We start from the raw sequence: 15,950 nt of genomic DNA, 5'->3' as shown, positions 1-15,950 counted from the left end.
TTTCATGAAACACCGGATTTGAAGCAATATGGACAGTAGCTTGATAATCACACCACAGTTTCATTGGAGCACCATCAACAAAGCCAAGTTTAGTCGCTAATTGTTTTACCCACATCAACTCATAGGTAACATGTGCCATAGCTCTGCATTCTGACTCTACACTGGAGCGAGCAGCAACTGTCTGTTTCTTACTCTTTTAGGACACCAAATTTCCACCAACAAATACACAGTAACCTGTAGTGGATCGCCTATCAACTGGAGATCCAGCTCAGTTAGCATCTGAAAAACCTACTATCCGCCCATGACCATGATCACTGTAGGGAAGACCACGTCCAGGAGCCTTTTTAAGATAGCGTAAGATATGCATAACAGCCTCCCAATGAGACGTCCGAGGAGCAGACAAAAACTGGCTCACCACACTAACAGGAAAAGCTATATCAGGCCTAGTCACTGTGAGATAGTTCAATTTTCCAACAAGCCTCCGGTACTTCTCTGGATCACCTAAGACCTCACCATCCTTTGCAACAAGTTTTAAATTAGGATCCATAGGAGTATCTAGAGGTTTAGAACCTAGCATTCCTGTTTCTGACAGAAGATCAAGAACATATTTCCGCTGTGAGAGCGAAATCCCTTTCTTTGATTGAACAACTTCCACACCCAAAAATATTTTAACCTTCCCAGGTCCTTGGTCTGAAATTTCTGCTGCAAGTGTGTCTTCAAATCATCAATTCCAGAAACATCATGTCCTGTAATCACTATATCAACATAAACCATAAGAAACAATTTTCCAACCTCAGAACAGCGTAAAAATACAGAATGATCACTATCACACCGTGTCAGCCCAAACTCTAACACAACTTCAGTGAACCTGCTGAACCAAGCTCTAGGGGACTGTTTCAGCCCATATGGAGACTTCTTCAATTTACACACCAAGCCAGACTCCCCTTGAGCAACAAACCCAGGAGGTTGCTCCATATAAAATTCTTCATGCAAATCACCATGCAAGAATGCATTCTTGACATCAAGCTGATATAGGGGCCAATGGTAAGTGGCAGCAAGAAAGATCAAAATACGAACAGATGTAAGTTTTGCCACAGGAGAAAAAGTATCCAAGTAATCCACACCATATACTTGGGCATAATTCTTGGCAACTAGGCGTGCTTTCAAGCGAGCCAATGACCCATCCGGGTTCACCTTCACCACATACACCCAACGACAACCGATAGTAGTCTTCCCTGAAGGTAAGGGAACAAGATCCCAAGTTTGATTTTCTTCCAATGCCAATAATTCCTCATCCATAGCAGCCCTCCAACCTGGACTAGACAATGCCTCTGCGACAAACTTAGGAACAGGATGGTTCTCAACAGTATATAAACAAGAATGAAAAGTGGAAGACAAACCATCATTGGAAACAAAGTTAGAAATGGGGTGTTGGGTACAAGCCCTAACCCCTTTACGACGAGCAATAGGAACATCAAGATCAGAAGAAGGTTCTAAAGGAGGAGGATCATTACCTATTGCAGGATCTGTCGGCAAAGGAGGAGATGGTGTAGAAGTCGATGTAGCAGGGGTCCAAGCACATACTTTCCATTGGTGACGTTTATACACACTAGGTTGAGGTGCCGGTAATGAGGCAGCCTGCGGAGCATGGTGAACAGTAGACCCAACAACAGTAACAGGAATATCATCATCCAAGTCAGACAAAGTACTAGAAGAATGAACAAACGGTGTAGACTCAAAGAAAGAAACATCAGGGGTAACAAAATATTTTCGCAAGTCAAAAGAATAACAATGATAACCCTTTTGAGTGCGAGAGTAACCAATAAACATGCACTTGAGAGCCTTGGGATCCAACTTGGAAACACCAGGACGATGATCATGAATGAAGCAAACACTACCAAACACACGGGGTGGTAAAACAAACAGTAGTGCAGAAGGAAACAACAAAGAAAAAGGAATACCACCACGTAAAACTGAAGAAGGCGTACGATTAATGAGATAACACGAGGTTAAAACAGCATCAGCCCAAAAGGATTTAGCTACCTTCATTTCAAACAATAAACAACGTGTAACTTCCATCAAATGTCTATTTTTCTTCTCGGCCGCACCATTTTGCTGTGGGGTGTAAGCGCAAGAGGACTGATGAATAATACCACGCTGAGTCATAAATTCAGCAAAAGGAGCAGAAAAATATTCCTTAGCATTATCACTACGAAGAACACGCAAAGGGTGTGAAAATTGATTATTTACTTCATTCACAAATGCACAGAAGATAGAAAATAACTCAGAACGCTATTTCATTAAGTAGATCGAGTTAACCCTGGAATAATCATCCACAAAAGTTACAAAGTAACGAAAATCCAAAGTGGACATGACAGGACGTGGTCCCCAAACATTTGAATGAACTAAAGAAAGTGGTTGGTCAGACCGTTTATTGACTCTAGGAGGATAACTCGCACGGTGGAGTTTCCCAAACTGACATGACTCACAATTAAAACTAGAAATTGACCGATAACGACCATCAAGAAGCTTCAAACTCTCCAACGAAGCATGACCCAAACGACAATGAATCTAGTGGGGTGACACCACACTGGTACACGCCACAGATGAAGTGTCCTCAAGTATGTAAAGTCCCCCCGATGCATGACCTCTACCAATCATCCTCTTCGACGAAAGATCCTGAAATACAGAAGAGTTAGAAGAAAAGGTTACAGAACAGTTATGAGTTTTAATGAACCGACTAACAGATAAAAGGTTAAAAGGAAAATCAGGTACATAAAGAACGGAAGACAAAGAAAGAGAAGGCGTAATATGGGCAGTACCAGTACCAGTCGCTTTAGCCAAGGAACCATTAGCTAAAGTGACACTCGAAGAGGATTTCTGAAAAGAAGAAAGGATACCTGAAACACCAGTCATGTGCTCGGAGGCCCCTGAATCAATAATCTAGGGACGGGAAGAGACAGTCGAAAGGCATGCAGTGGCATTACCTGTCTGAACAAAGGTTGCAGTTGGAGGCTGGGCTGACTGAGGAATCTGGAACTGTGTATAATGGGCATATTCATCATCAGACATCTTCACAGTCTTACCTTCAGGCTGTGGAGATACAGGAGAATCAGCTGTAGCAGAGTTGGCAAACTGTTGCTGATTTGGTTTGCCATGAAGTTTCCAACAGAAACGTTGGATATGTCCTGGACGACCACAATGATGGCAAGTGCGCACTGAACCACCAGAAACATTAGAATTACCTTGAGTACTCAAGGTAGGTGCCTTGTTAGAAGAACCAACCCCACTACCACGACCACGGCCACCACCACCACCACCACCACCACCACCACCACCACTACCAGCCCCATTGTTGGGCCCATGGTTGGATGGGAAAGAAGCTAGGGCTGAAGTATCACCATCAGTAGTATCGTCCCGAGAAACACGAAGAACCTTGGAAAAAGTTTCAGACAAAGTGGCTACCTTGTCACCACCAAGAATTTGGGAACGGACAGAGTCAAATTCCTTCCCAAGGCCTCCCAAAAAACCCATAACAGCAAGTCGTTCTTTGTTCCACATTGGCAGTGATAGGAAGTAAGGAATTGAGCTCTTCATGCATTCTCTTAAAATCAGCAAAATATTGGGTCAAAGTACGACCCTTTCGATCAACCCTGTAGAACTCTTGGGACAAGTCATAAATGCGGGAAAGATTGTTTTGTCCAGAATACAAAACATTAAGATACTCCCACAACTCTTTCTCTGTATCAATGTGTGTTACCAAATCCACAATTTGGTGATCCATAGAATTCAACATCTGTCCCAAGATATGAGCATCAACTGTCTCCCACGAAGGGTCATTCTCAGGCTTAGTGTTGAAGAGGTGTTGCTGATCACGGCCAGTCAACACTAACCTAACAATTTTCTTCCACTGTAAAAAATTTGTAATCCCTTCCAACTTCTTCTCGGTAATACGATTTGAAGAGGAAGTAAAATGCTTAATTTATGATAAGTTCATAAAGTGGGGATGAAGTTGGTACACATGATTAGTAGTTAAGTGTTTGAGTTAGTTTAGGATACTTAATAGCTTTTAAGAGTCATGTTTTGCATAAAGAAATGTGAATTTTTTGAAGAGCTTTGGTGCTATTGAGCTATGAAAACGGGATTGTATTTCCAGAACTAATCTCCCTTTGTCCTTCTAGTTCTGTTCTTCTTTCTTCTTAGTTGTGATCTTTCTTCCCTCTTCTCTTCTACTATTAACTCTTCCTTCCTTTCCTGTTCTTCTTGTCTGTTTTTCTTCTTCATTGTTATCGATATTCTGTTCTGACGGGAGTTTGAGATCCCCAAGAGAGAACTGATCTCTCTCGTGTCGTTCTCTTTTCAGCCTCAAACTGAGGTTATTTTTGCTAACTTTTCCTAATTCGATACGTATTGGACAGACATGGCCAATAAAGGGCGCATATTTATATCAAACCAACAGATTTTGAAGTTTGTATCGCGTTGCTTTTGAAATGCAAATGCAGATGTTTGTTGGATATGAATGCTCCTTATCTCCAAACCGGTTCTTTTATTATTAATGGACAGATCTTTGACTTGATTGCCGAATTTTAGGTGTTATTTATGCTACATTTTTTTTTTCTATTACCATAGTTTCAATTAATCCTTCCAAGTTTCTCTCAATGTCCTCTTTGCTTTTCTATTTCTTCCAGGGTGGTTGAAATGCAAGAAACACTTGATCAGCAACTAGCTGAGGAGGCAGCGGAGGCAGAGGGTGGTGGTGCCATGGCATCAGTTACCAACCCTCGTAGATCTGCCAAGTAATTTGTTTGGAGCAATATTCTTTCATATATTAACATTCAACCTGATGCTTTTTGACCTGTTTGCATTTTAGTTCTTCACAGTGCTATTTCAGATTGCTTGATATAGCTGTGCTTTCAATTCATATGGAATTAACTTAATTCAGTTTTGTTACTAATTTTGTTTGCGATGGTTCCCTATGACCTGCAGAAAAGTTACAAGTCAAACAGCTTCTTCTAGAAACTTAACACAGCAGAAGTTGAAAGTTCAGGGGAAAGGTTACAAGGATAAATGCTATGAGCAAATAAGAAAGACAGTTGAAGGACGTTTTAACAAGTTGTTGACGGAGGTACTTTTTTCACATTTTCTGCTAGCAGGGAGCATAAATATTGACATTCCAGTTCTACATACTTTTTTTTTTCTTATGGTAATTTGTGTATACAGCTTGCTTTTCAAGAGCTAAAAGCTGCTTTAGAGGAAGCTCGAACGGTATGTGAAAATGTTGTCCAGATTGCAAAATTTCTCCTAGTTTGCCTTGTTTAACTGTTTTTTTTGGGGGAAAATTACGTGTACACCCCCTGTACTTTGCCTTAAACATTAATAAACCCGAGGTTTCCAATAACCACATTGTACAGCCCCTCGATTTATAAAACAATGCAAAATTTACAGTCCGTTAGAAATTGACTGTTAAGTGATGACGTGGGATATAATTTGGACTTGAAGTGACACTTATACCCTCATGTGTCTGAGTCTCCTCCCCTACCCTGGCAATCGACCTTCTTCTCCCTCTCCGGCTCTGCAACTCTCTCCTCTTCCCCCCTGACCCCTCTCAGTTTCTCTCATTCTCCCGCCAGCGATTTCCCATTAGCATTCCCCCAGCTTTGCTTTTTTCGAGAGTGGTCTGATGTGCATCTTCCGATTCATTGCCACGCTCTCCTCCTACAGGGTTCTACTAACACACTTTCATGTGCTGAAGGTAACCCAGTTGATCAAATGTAGACTGAAGGAAACTCAGTAAAAGCAATCTGAGCATCAAGACTACCAAACTGAGGATGTCGATGAGATTGGAGGAGACCCTGTTGATCAAAACAATGAAGACTGAAGAGAACCCTTGAGAGGAAGGTAGTATAATAAGTTTGATTTTATAAGAGGAAGGTAGAACCGTAGAAGGAGAAACCATTGACACAACAACAACAACAAAAACAACAGCAACAACAGTAGGACAACTCTCCTGCCTTGAGTTCCGTCAAAAAGGATCCCACCAAAGGGGAAATCATAGGGGGAGCTTGAGGTTTGGATGGAAATTGCAGCAGATAATTAAGGCCAGAGACCTAGATTGATGGAACAAGCGGCTGACAGCAAATCCCTGAAACAAACAAAATGGTAGATTCTCGCTAACAATTTAAAAACGTGGAGAGAAGGTAATTGGGCTCTCCGAGCTCCTGTAGCAGTTCTGCTACTTGTCTCCCCATTTTCTCTTCCTTCGGATTGTTGGATATGGCGGAAGAAACGAAATTTCGGGTTGTCCGTTGCCCTAAGTGTGAGAATCTGCAGCCGGAGCTACCTTATTACACGGTCCTATGCTTGATTGAAGCTTTTTGGGTAGAACAAAGACAGATTTGGAGAAGACAATGGTCATTGGTTTGTTAAGGGTGTCATGAAAGGGTATAAGAGTCATTTCATGTCCAAAATATATCCCACGTCATCATTTAACGTTGAGTTCTTAACGGACTGTTAATTTTGTGTTTTTTTATAAATCGAGGGGGTGTACAAGGTGGTTATTGAAAACCTCGGGTTTATTAATGTTTTAGGCAAAGTACAGGGGGTGTATACGTAATTTCCCCCCCTTTTTTTTGAGGAGCTTGAGCTTCCATGATTATGTTCTTATTTTATTTTCTTGTTTTCTTGTTCTTCTGCTGTCTCTTTTTGAAATTCTTGAACCTGAGGTTGGAATTGTATCCCCTTCTTATTTTCTTCTCTCTTTTCCTTTTCTTATAAATTGTTGGAAATTGGAATGTTCATGGAAGGTTGGTGAAAGGGGAAAGAAAAACAAAAAGGAAAAGGAAGAAAATGTAAAACAAGTATGAAGGGAAGCCCCTGTTAATGTAGGGAAGAACTTAAAGAGATCTAACTGCATAGATCAATAAGAACACAACCAGAACCTGGAGGAGAAACGAGGACCGTATAGCTGCTGCAAGCCTGCAACTGTGCAACTGTACAACAAGTCAGCCCTTATCCCCCAACTAAATGGGGTTGGCTGCACGGATCCTTGCCCTCCAATCAGCACTATTCGAGGTTATACTTTTTTTTCTGGATGAATAAATAATTCAATTACCAACGGGAGAAAGAAAAAAAAAGGGGGGGGGGGGGGGAGGGAAGGTTACAAGCAAAAGCCACACTAAGCCTTACCAAAAAGCAGGGATAATACAAAGGGCTAAAGCCCAACCCAAAAAATGCGCAAAAAGAAACACTCGCTAGGCAATCCAAAGAACCAAGTCCGGCTCGAAGAAGGCCAACTAACCTGGGTCAATAGGCTCACCATTTAGAGCGAAATTTCTGATATCCAAATTGAAAGGTGCATTCAACTCCAGGTTGGGCAGGGAGTAAGAAAGCTAGGGATGCTTCTTAGGGAAAGGAGGGGAGCTCGGGTTACGGCGACGGAAAACGTGAAAAGACGGGAAGGCGGAAGGGTGGGGAAGCCGGGTAGAGTTTAGGGTTGAGAGAGAAGAGGGATCTAGCCCATTATTACCAGATGGGCCAGCCTAAGAGGAACAGGAGGTGGGCTGGGACAGAGAGGAAAAGGATAAGGAGAGGGAACTGGCCCATTAGAACCAGATGGGCCAGCCAATGAGGGATAGGAGTTAGGCTAGGTCACAGAGGGAATGGATAAAGGGGGGACCACGACATTTGAAAGGGGAATCGAAGAGAGAGAAGGCCTAGGGGATAAAAATCCCTTAGTCTTTGATTTGAGAAAGGAGGAGATACCGAGGTGTAAGGGGAGAGACTTTGGGGAGGATTGCGGAGGGACGACAGGCTCCATGTGGTCAGCAGGCATAGGGCCAGTGGAGACTGGCGCAGGAAGAAGACCGGACTTATGGTTAAGCAGGGAAGAGGCCAGCTCATTGGGGGAGGGGAAAGCTGCATCATTGCAGAGGGAGGCAGCCTGGAGGAGAGAGAAGCGGATTGAACCTGTGGTAGCAGGGGGAACCATTTGCTCAGAGGGAATAGGACGTCAGGGAGAGATCGAAGCCGGGAGATCCTTCCAGCTAGTTCTCCGATGGCAACTTCTTCTCCGGCCACGACTAGGGTTGCAATGCTCAGAAGCTGCCGGAAGAGAAACAGAGACTTCGACTAGAGGTCTTCTTAGCTCCATGGCCAGGATGGGACTTTCGATAGAAGAAGGCAGAGCAAAAAAAGCTTTAACGATGGCTTTACTCCCAGCATCAGGGCATTTTCCGGTCAAATGACCAAAGACCTTGCAAGATAAGCATTGCCCGGGGGGGGGGGGGTCTAGTCATAGTGAACAGCCTGGTTGAAGGAGAACCCTTCATCATCAACTATAAGGATGGAAGTTGGCAGGGGAGAATCCGCTGGAACTTCCACACAGATTCTGACGAAGGTGAGGTGATCATGGAGTTTTGTTCTGCACTTCTGCCATCGGAATAGAGAGGATTTCCAAGGACCGAGCAAATCACACTAAGACCCTCCTCACGCCAGAAATGAAAAGGGAGCCTAGGGAGAGAGATCCAGAGCGGAAGAGAACTGAGAAAGATACGATGCAGCTGAAGATAACGGATCCATTGCCGGAGAAAGAGGGGTTTTCTTCCAACATTCCAGGGACCTGCAACCAAAACTCTCCTTTTGTCTTCATCTTCAGCAAACTTAAAGATAAAAAATCCATTGTCTAGCAGAAATGTTTCAAAACGACCCTTTGTTTTCCATTTGCTTTAAAGAGAAGCTTTTACAAGGGGGTAGGGGGATCGGGTTCCCATAAAGTGCTCCACTAGGCAGTTATCCCATTTCTTAGCTTTATGAAAGAGGAGATCAGCTTCGTAATGGGCTGCCTTGGAGCCACTGATGAAGGTGGGAGGGACAAAGTAAAGGGGGGAAGCCATCACGGGAGGAGGGGTTTTGGGGTGAGAAGAGGGAGGACCAAGGTCTAGGTTCAGGGCAGGGAGAGGGGAGGCCCTGGGTAGTGGCAGCACCAACCCAGGGAGGTTGGACATTGAGGAAAGGCTTCAGGCCATCACCGTGGCTGATGAAGCAGATTTCTTCTCACACCAGGAGAGCACGAATCAAAGATTCTCTGTGTTACAAAGCAAAGTTGCTTGCTACTGATAAATTAATCCTATAAGAAATAAGTTTTTCTTGCTTAGTGTGGAAATCTATTTTTCTGTGATTTGAGGTTATACTTGATACAAGGTCTAAGCTATGCATGTCTTTCCTCACCACTTCTTCTAGGGTGATTTTAGGCCTGCCCCCTTGCTCTTTTAGTTCCTTCAATCTGAATCACATCCCAAGATCTTCGTTGAACATGGCCATACCACCTCAAACAACTTTCTCGTAGCTTGTGCTGTATCGGGACTACTCCCACATCAGCTCTAATATGGTCATTCCTTACTTTATCCTTCCTAATTGTGCCACACATCCATCTCAACATCCTCATCTCCGCTACAGTGAGTATTTATATGATGCCTCTTAGCTGCCCAGCATTCTGCACCATACATCATAACCGGTCTTATGATTGTGCTATAAAATTTTCCTTTAAGCTTTAAAGGAATACGTCGATCACACAACACTCCAAACACACCTCTCCACTTCATCCATCTTATTTTAATTCTCTGTGAAACATCATCCTCTATATCACCTTCTTTATTTTGATTGAGTCTAGATACCTAGTGTAACTACTTATCTTGAAACCTTTTTAATTCCAGGGTTGATCTCCATAAATCTAACTTGGCGTTAATCATTGCTTTTGTCTCATCCACGAAAACAATATCAGCATAAAGAATACACCAAAGATCTTGATCTTGAATGTCTTTGGTTAAATCAATTATGATAAGCGTAAACAAATAAGGGCTTAAAGCTGATCCTTGATGTAACCCAAACCCAATTACAGCAACAACTACAACAACGACAACAACAACAACAACAACAAAGATCATATGGAGATCCTTCTTGCAATCTTTAAATCTTTCCATGAGTCTTAGGAAGTAAATAGCATCTGTAGTAGATCTTCCTGGCATAAAACCAAATTGGTTCTCCGTAATAGTAGTGTCTTGTCTTAGGTGAGTTTCAATTATTCTTTCCCATAATTTCATAGTATGACTCATTAGTTTTATGCCTCTATAGTTATTACAACTCTGAATATCACCTTTATTTTTATAAATTGGAACCACAATTCTTGTCCTCCATTGATTTGGCACTATCCTTGTGCCCATAATCTTATTAAACAACTTGGTTAGCCAAGGTAAACTGGTACTATTGGGACCCCCATTTCGACCTGGTGCCTTGCCTACTTTCATCTTCTTTAAAGCTTCTTTTACTTCAGCTACCCTTACTTTTCGTATATACCTAGCACATGTGGTGTACTGGAATCCTAGATGGCTGGAATACCAACTAGAACCAATAACCAGGATCTGCTAAGGGTTGGAGGGATCGGTTAGGTTAAAATAGATGAAATTCTGAAATTAGGGTTAGGGTTAGATGGAATTTAGGATTTGAAGGTAGGGTCCTAAGATGTTTTATGGAGGTGGGGTATGTAAACAAAGATGAATATTAAATTAGGGTTTGGGTTTCTGGGTTTTGGGAAAATGGAATATAGAAAAATCTAGGGTTAAAAGTGGACACCTAGGGCTAAAACCAGAATCAAGTTTCCCTTATGGTGTGGGGAATAGATCGAACCTGGAAAGATGAGATTTTGATGAGGGAATTGGGCTGGACAGGGTTTAGGGTTTGGGGAATGAATTTCGGATATGGGGAATGCTAGGGTTAGGTTTAGAGGATTAGGAGAAGAAGGGTTTGGAGATGGGGTTATGGACTTACTTGTTAGCTTAGGGATCCTTGAACCTTGTAGCAGAAAACCAGCAACTGAATTTAAATCTTCAACTTTTGGCTATGGCAGAATTGAGAAACTTGTATACTTTTTTTTTTGGTAAAAGAGAAACTTGAATACTTGAATGCAGATCGATGGAGAGAGAAAGGCAGTGAAGGCTATCTCAGCCTGGACATCCCACCCTCACAGCCTATCTCAGGACAGTGTTGTTTTGCAAAGCAAATTTTCATTCATTAAATCGTGGGAGGCTCTCAAGAGCTCTTACATATAAATAGCCTTATGGCTGAACAGAATTCAAACTCTAACTATGACTCAAAACTTAACTAGGACTCATAACTGAAATGAGAATACTAACTAGGACTTCTAACTAGGATTCAAATGTGCACTAGGAATCCTAATTAGAATTACAACTCAATAAAAGACTGACTTAAAAATAACAAATTAAAAATCCTAACTCAGCCCACGATTTTAGCTGCTGGTATAGGGATTCCCCTACACCTACACTATTGCTACTCATGCTGGTATAGGGAAGAATCCCTACACCTGCCGCTGGTTTTAGACAGCCAATTTACATCATGGTGTCTTGATGGGTAATGCAGCCTTCTGCGACACTATTACTCGAGATGTCTGCATTTAGTTGGTTGTAGAAATAATCATTCCATCTCTCTTTATTGTCCTCATCTCTTATTAGTACTTTACCATCTTCACTTGTAATACATCTAACTTGGTCGTAATATTTACTCTTCCTTTCCTTCATTTTTGCTATCTTATAGATAGCTTTTCCCCTTCTTTTGTGCTCAGTTTTTTATAAAGATCTTCATATTTCTTCGCCCTTGCATTTCTCACAATCTTCTTAGCTTCATTTTTGTCAAATTTACACCTTTTTGGATCCCCTACATTCTTAGTCTTTTGCTATGTCTTAAAACTAGCTTTCTTAGCCGTAATGGAGGCTTGAAACTCATCATCCCACCACCAAATCTCCCTAGAGGAATGATGTTTTCCATTAGATTCACCTAGGACATCTTTAACAACCTTCTTAATACAAGCATAAATATCGTTCCACATTGTATTATTGTCTCCATCAAAGTCTCACTTTTCCTTGTTTGACCACGTCATCAGTAAATGATCACCTTTCTGATGATATAATTATGCTAGTAATGATATATCAATGCGACATGATATAATTATGGTAGTAATGACCTATTATGGGAAAACCAACATAAAATAAACAAAGCATAGGATATAATATAAGCATATTTATCAAAAAACAAAACAATAAGCATAAATCAATCTAAACTTGTCAAGTGTCAACAGGGCGTGTTGTCGCCTTGAACCCAAGAAAGACCCTGGACGCCTAGGTGGCCCCCAAGACACCTTGACAACTATTTGTATGTCAACAATTCCTAAATGATATGCAAATTCACCTACTCTGCTCTATAGATTAAGACTACTCAATCCTAGAATCAGAAAAGATGTGCACACATTTCTTATCAGTTGAGGCCCGAAAATAGAACTTCAACTTCTTTCTTTATAAGTTTGCCCCTTAGCTTCTGTACACTTTCAAAAATATGTCTGCTTTTTTTCCTTCCAGGGAGACCTGCAACATTGTATTTTAGATATTCAAAGACAATATTACTTGATATGTTTTGGTATGAAGTACAAAAAATAAAATGCTATATGATAGGTGCCTATTCTACGTCTGGAAAATTTATCACAAGCAAATAGCATCTGTGTTACATGTGTTGGGATGTCAGAATGTTTTCTGTTCCCTTAGTTGTTCCATCTAATGCTATGAACATTTGTTTTCCAAATAGTATTGCTTCTCATATAGAAACAAAGTGGGTACTGAATGAGGTGATTTTATTAAAGGAATGACAGTTCAGGGTCTAGCAAGGTGTTAGAGTTATTTCATATTTTTTAAGAAGTGAAGGCAGAATATCATTTGCCAGAGTAGTACCTAATTAGGATGCAATTTACCAGCATGAGTGATTTTGAAATCCTGCCACTTGAATAAATATCTAAGGCCAAACAGCGGTGTGGGCTGCTTATATGGTCATTAGAATTGAATTAATTTACTGAGCTTGAAATTGATTGTAGAGAAGACTAGAGTATAAACTTAGAGACGGAGAGAATTAGTAGCTCAAAGAAAGAAGAACAATTTGTCCAAAGTCAGTCTCATGTGTCTGTGGGTGGAAATTTTTTTTTTTTTGGGAGGATGGACACTTCTGTTCGCTACACTATTTTAGTTTCTTGCGTAAAAGATCTTAGAACACGGGCACTCAAGAAATGTTGCTACATCCTTCACATTCCCCCCTGATCTTTCTTTACTTGTTCAAAAGGATCATTCTCATTATATTTATACATGATCATATTCTGGTTGTAATCTTCCCCTTTGATTTATGAAATCTAACATATTTACCTATCAAGAAAAAAAACACCTCCTTAAAAGTCTCAAATGTCTCTTGTTGTTGGGATCCAACAATTCCTAATTCCTATCATTGTTGTCAAGGCGTCATCTAGATGCTGACTAGGAGAAAAGGCGGTTCTTGAACGCCTAGGTGACTGGTCTCCATATTGTTCAAGGTGCCCGGAAAGTAAATATTGGGAAAAGAAAGGAAAAAATGAGGAAAAGTGGGAGGAAATTTTGGGGGGGGGGGGAACAAGACGGAAAAGAGGGGAAATGAGGGAGAAAAACCAGAAAATGGAATATAAGAACAAAAAATGGAGAGAAGCCGTTGTAGCAGCTGCCACTAAAAGGTTGCAGTGGCAGCCACTGCTGCCACCATCCACCACTACCATAGAAGAGGAGGCAGGGAGCTGCGTACCTGGAATTCCTGCTGGGGGGGGGGGGGGGGGAACAAGAGGGAAAAGAGGGGAAATGAGGGAGAAAAACCAGAAAATGGAAAAATAAGAAGAAAAAATGGAGAGAAGCCGTCGTAGCAGCTGCCACTAAAAGGTTGCAGTGGCAGCCACTGCTGCCACCATCCACCACTACCATAGAAGAGGAGGCTGGGAGCTATGTACCTGGAATTCCTGCTGCAACCACCACCTCTTCCGCTGTTGACATCAAAGAGGAAGAAGACCCCCAAATGGGTTTCATTTGTTAAATTATAAAATGTGTTTCATTTGTGTTAACAAAACAGGTTTGTGGAATACTGCTTGAATGATCAATGAGATCAGTCAAGCTCTCTATTTATAATAATAATAAAAGAGATTACAAGGGGAAACAGTATTCACGATACTGTTCATGTGAACAGTGTCACAGCCCTAATTACATTTCTACCCTTGCTCATAAATACATAAATAAAAAATAAATAAAACACCCAAAAGACCAGAATACCCCCATGGTATTCTGGTGTACATAATTTAACACTCCCCCTCAAGTTGGTGCAAATATATCAATCATGCCCAACTTGACTAGAATGGGATGGAACAATTTCCCGGATAATCCCTTAGTGAAGATATCGAACTGATCAGTAGACTTCACAAAGGGAACACAAATCAACCCTTCTTCCAGCTTTTCCTTGATGAAATGTCTGTCCACTTCAACATGTTTAGTGCGATCATGCTGTACCGGGTTGTGTGCAATGCTGATTGCAGCTTTGTTATCACAGTACAACATCATGGGAAGATGAATAGGAACACCAAGATCTTGTAGCAAGCCTTTCAACCAAAGTAACTCACAAATGCCTTGTGCCATAGCCCGAAACTCGGCTTCAGCACTAGAACGAGCCACCACATTCTGCTTCTTGCTACGCCAAGTGACCAAATTGCCACCTACAAAAGAACAGTACCCAGAGATAGACTTCCGATCTGCAGAACCAACCCAGTCAGCATCGGTATACGCCTCTGCCTGTAGGTTACCATTAGGAGACAGAAGAATGCCTTTTCCAGGAGCTGACTTCAAGTAGTGGAGAATCCGAAGAACAGCCTCCATGTGAGAAGAATAGGGATCATGCATGAATTGACTCACAGTAACAGCAATATCTGGAAGAGTGTGTGAGAGATAAATCAGCTTTCCCACTAGGCGTTGGTACCGGCCTTTATCAACAGGTTCACCCTCCTTTTCTTTGAGACGAACAGTAGCCTCCATAGGAGTATCTGAAGGGTCACATCCTAACAGATCAGTTTCGGCCAACAAGTCTAGGACATACTTCCTTTGGGAGAGAAAGATGCCTTTAGAAGATCTGGCAACCTCAATCCCAAGAAAGTACCGTAGCGGCCCTAGATCTTTAATCTCGAATTCTTACCCAAGAAACCTCTTCAACCCGCTGATCTCATCCCCATCATTGCGTGTAACCACAATGTCATCCACATACGCTATAAGAACAGTGAGCTTCACACCAGCCCTCTTTATAAAGAGAGTATGATCAGCATTACTTTGCTTGTAACCAACAGATGTCATTGCCTTGTGGAATCGACCAAACCATGCTCGAGGTGACTGCTTCAGCCCATACAATGCTCGCTTCAATTTGCACACCTTGCCTTCATTATTGTCAGAAGAAAAACCTGGTGGAATATCCATGTATACCTCCTCACAAAGTTCCCCATTTAGGAAGGCATTCTTCACATCCAACTGTTGGAGATCCCATCCAAGATTAACTGCACACGATAGTAAAACCCGAACTGTATTCAATTTTGCAACAGGGGTAAAAGTCTCCTGATAGTCAATCCCATATGTTTGGGTGAAGTCCTTTGCCACCAAACGTGCCTTATACCGATCCACAGACCCATCAATCTTTTGTTTGACCACAAACACCCACTTACATCCCACTGGTTTTTTTCCTGGAGGGAGGGTTACAAGATCCCAAGTGTTGTTTTTTTCTAAAGCTCTCATTTCTTCCAACATAGCTGCCTTCCACTTTCCATTTGTATATGCTTCCTTCCAGTTTTTAGGAATAGGAACAGAAGAAAGAGAGGACACAAATGCCCGAAAAGATGGAGAAAGAGAACTATAAGAAACAAAGCGAGAAATGGGATGCAGGGTGCAAGTCCTAGTACCTTTTCGATGAGCAATAGGTAGATCGGAAGGAGAGGTCTCACCACAAGGAGGAGGAGGATCTGACTCCTGGGTTGGCAATTGGATAGGTATTGGTGCCATAGTGGATTGATGCTGCCC

The 15,950-nt window shown here is 41.8% G+C and overlaps 1 protein-coding gene across 1 annotated transcript in view; it reads left to right on the top strand.

Moving 5' to 3' along the window:
* LOC122664800 (exocyst complex component SEC6) overlaps positions 1 to 15,950 on the top strand; it is a 94,664-nt gene that overhangs the window by 26,046 nt on the left and 52,668 nt on the right. Inside the window, exons 9-11 of the mRNA XM_043860781.1 lie at positions 4,689 to 4,796; positions 4,987 to 5,125; positions 5,221 to 5,265. Of these exons, the coding sequence (XP_043716716.1) occupies positions 4,689 to 4,796; positions 4,987 to 5,125; positions 5,221 to 5,265 (292 nt within the window). The remainder of the gene's footprint in view (positions 1 to 4,688; positions 4,797 to 4,986; positions 5,126 to 5,220; positions 5,266 to 15,950) is intronic.

This window comes from Telopea speciosissima, chromosome 6 (assembly GCF_018873765.1).
Source record: "Telopea speciosissima isolate NSW1024214 ecotype Mountain lineage chromosome 6, Tspe_v1, whole genome shotgun sequence".
In the NCBI taxonomy this organism is placed as follows: Eukaryota; Viridiplantae; Streptophyta; class Magnoliopsida; order Proteales; family Proteaceae; genus Telopea; species Telopea speciosissima.
The sequence above is the reverse complement of the archived record's forward strand: the minus strand, read 5'-3'. Positions and strand labels throughout refer to the sequence as shown.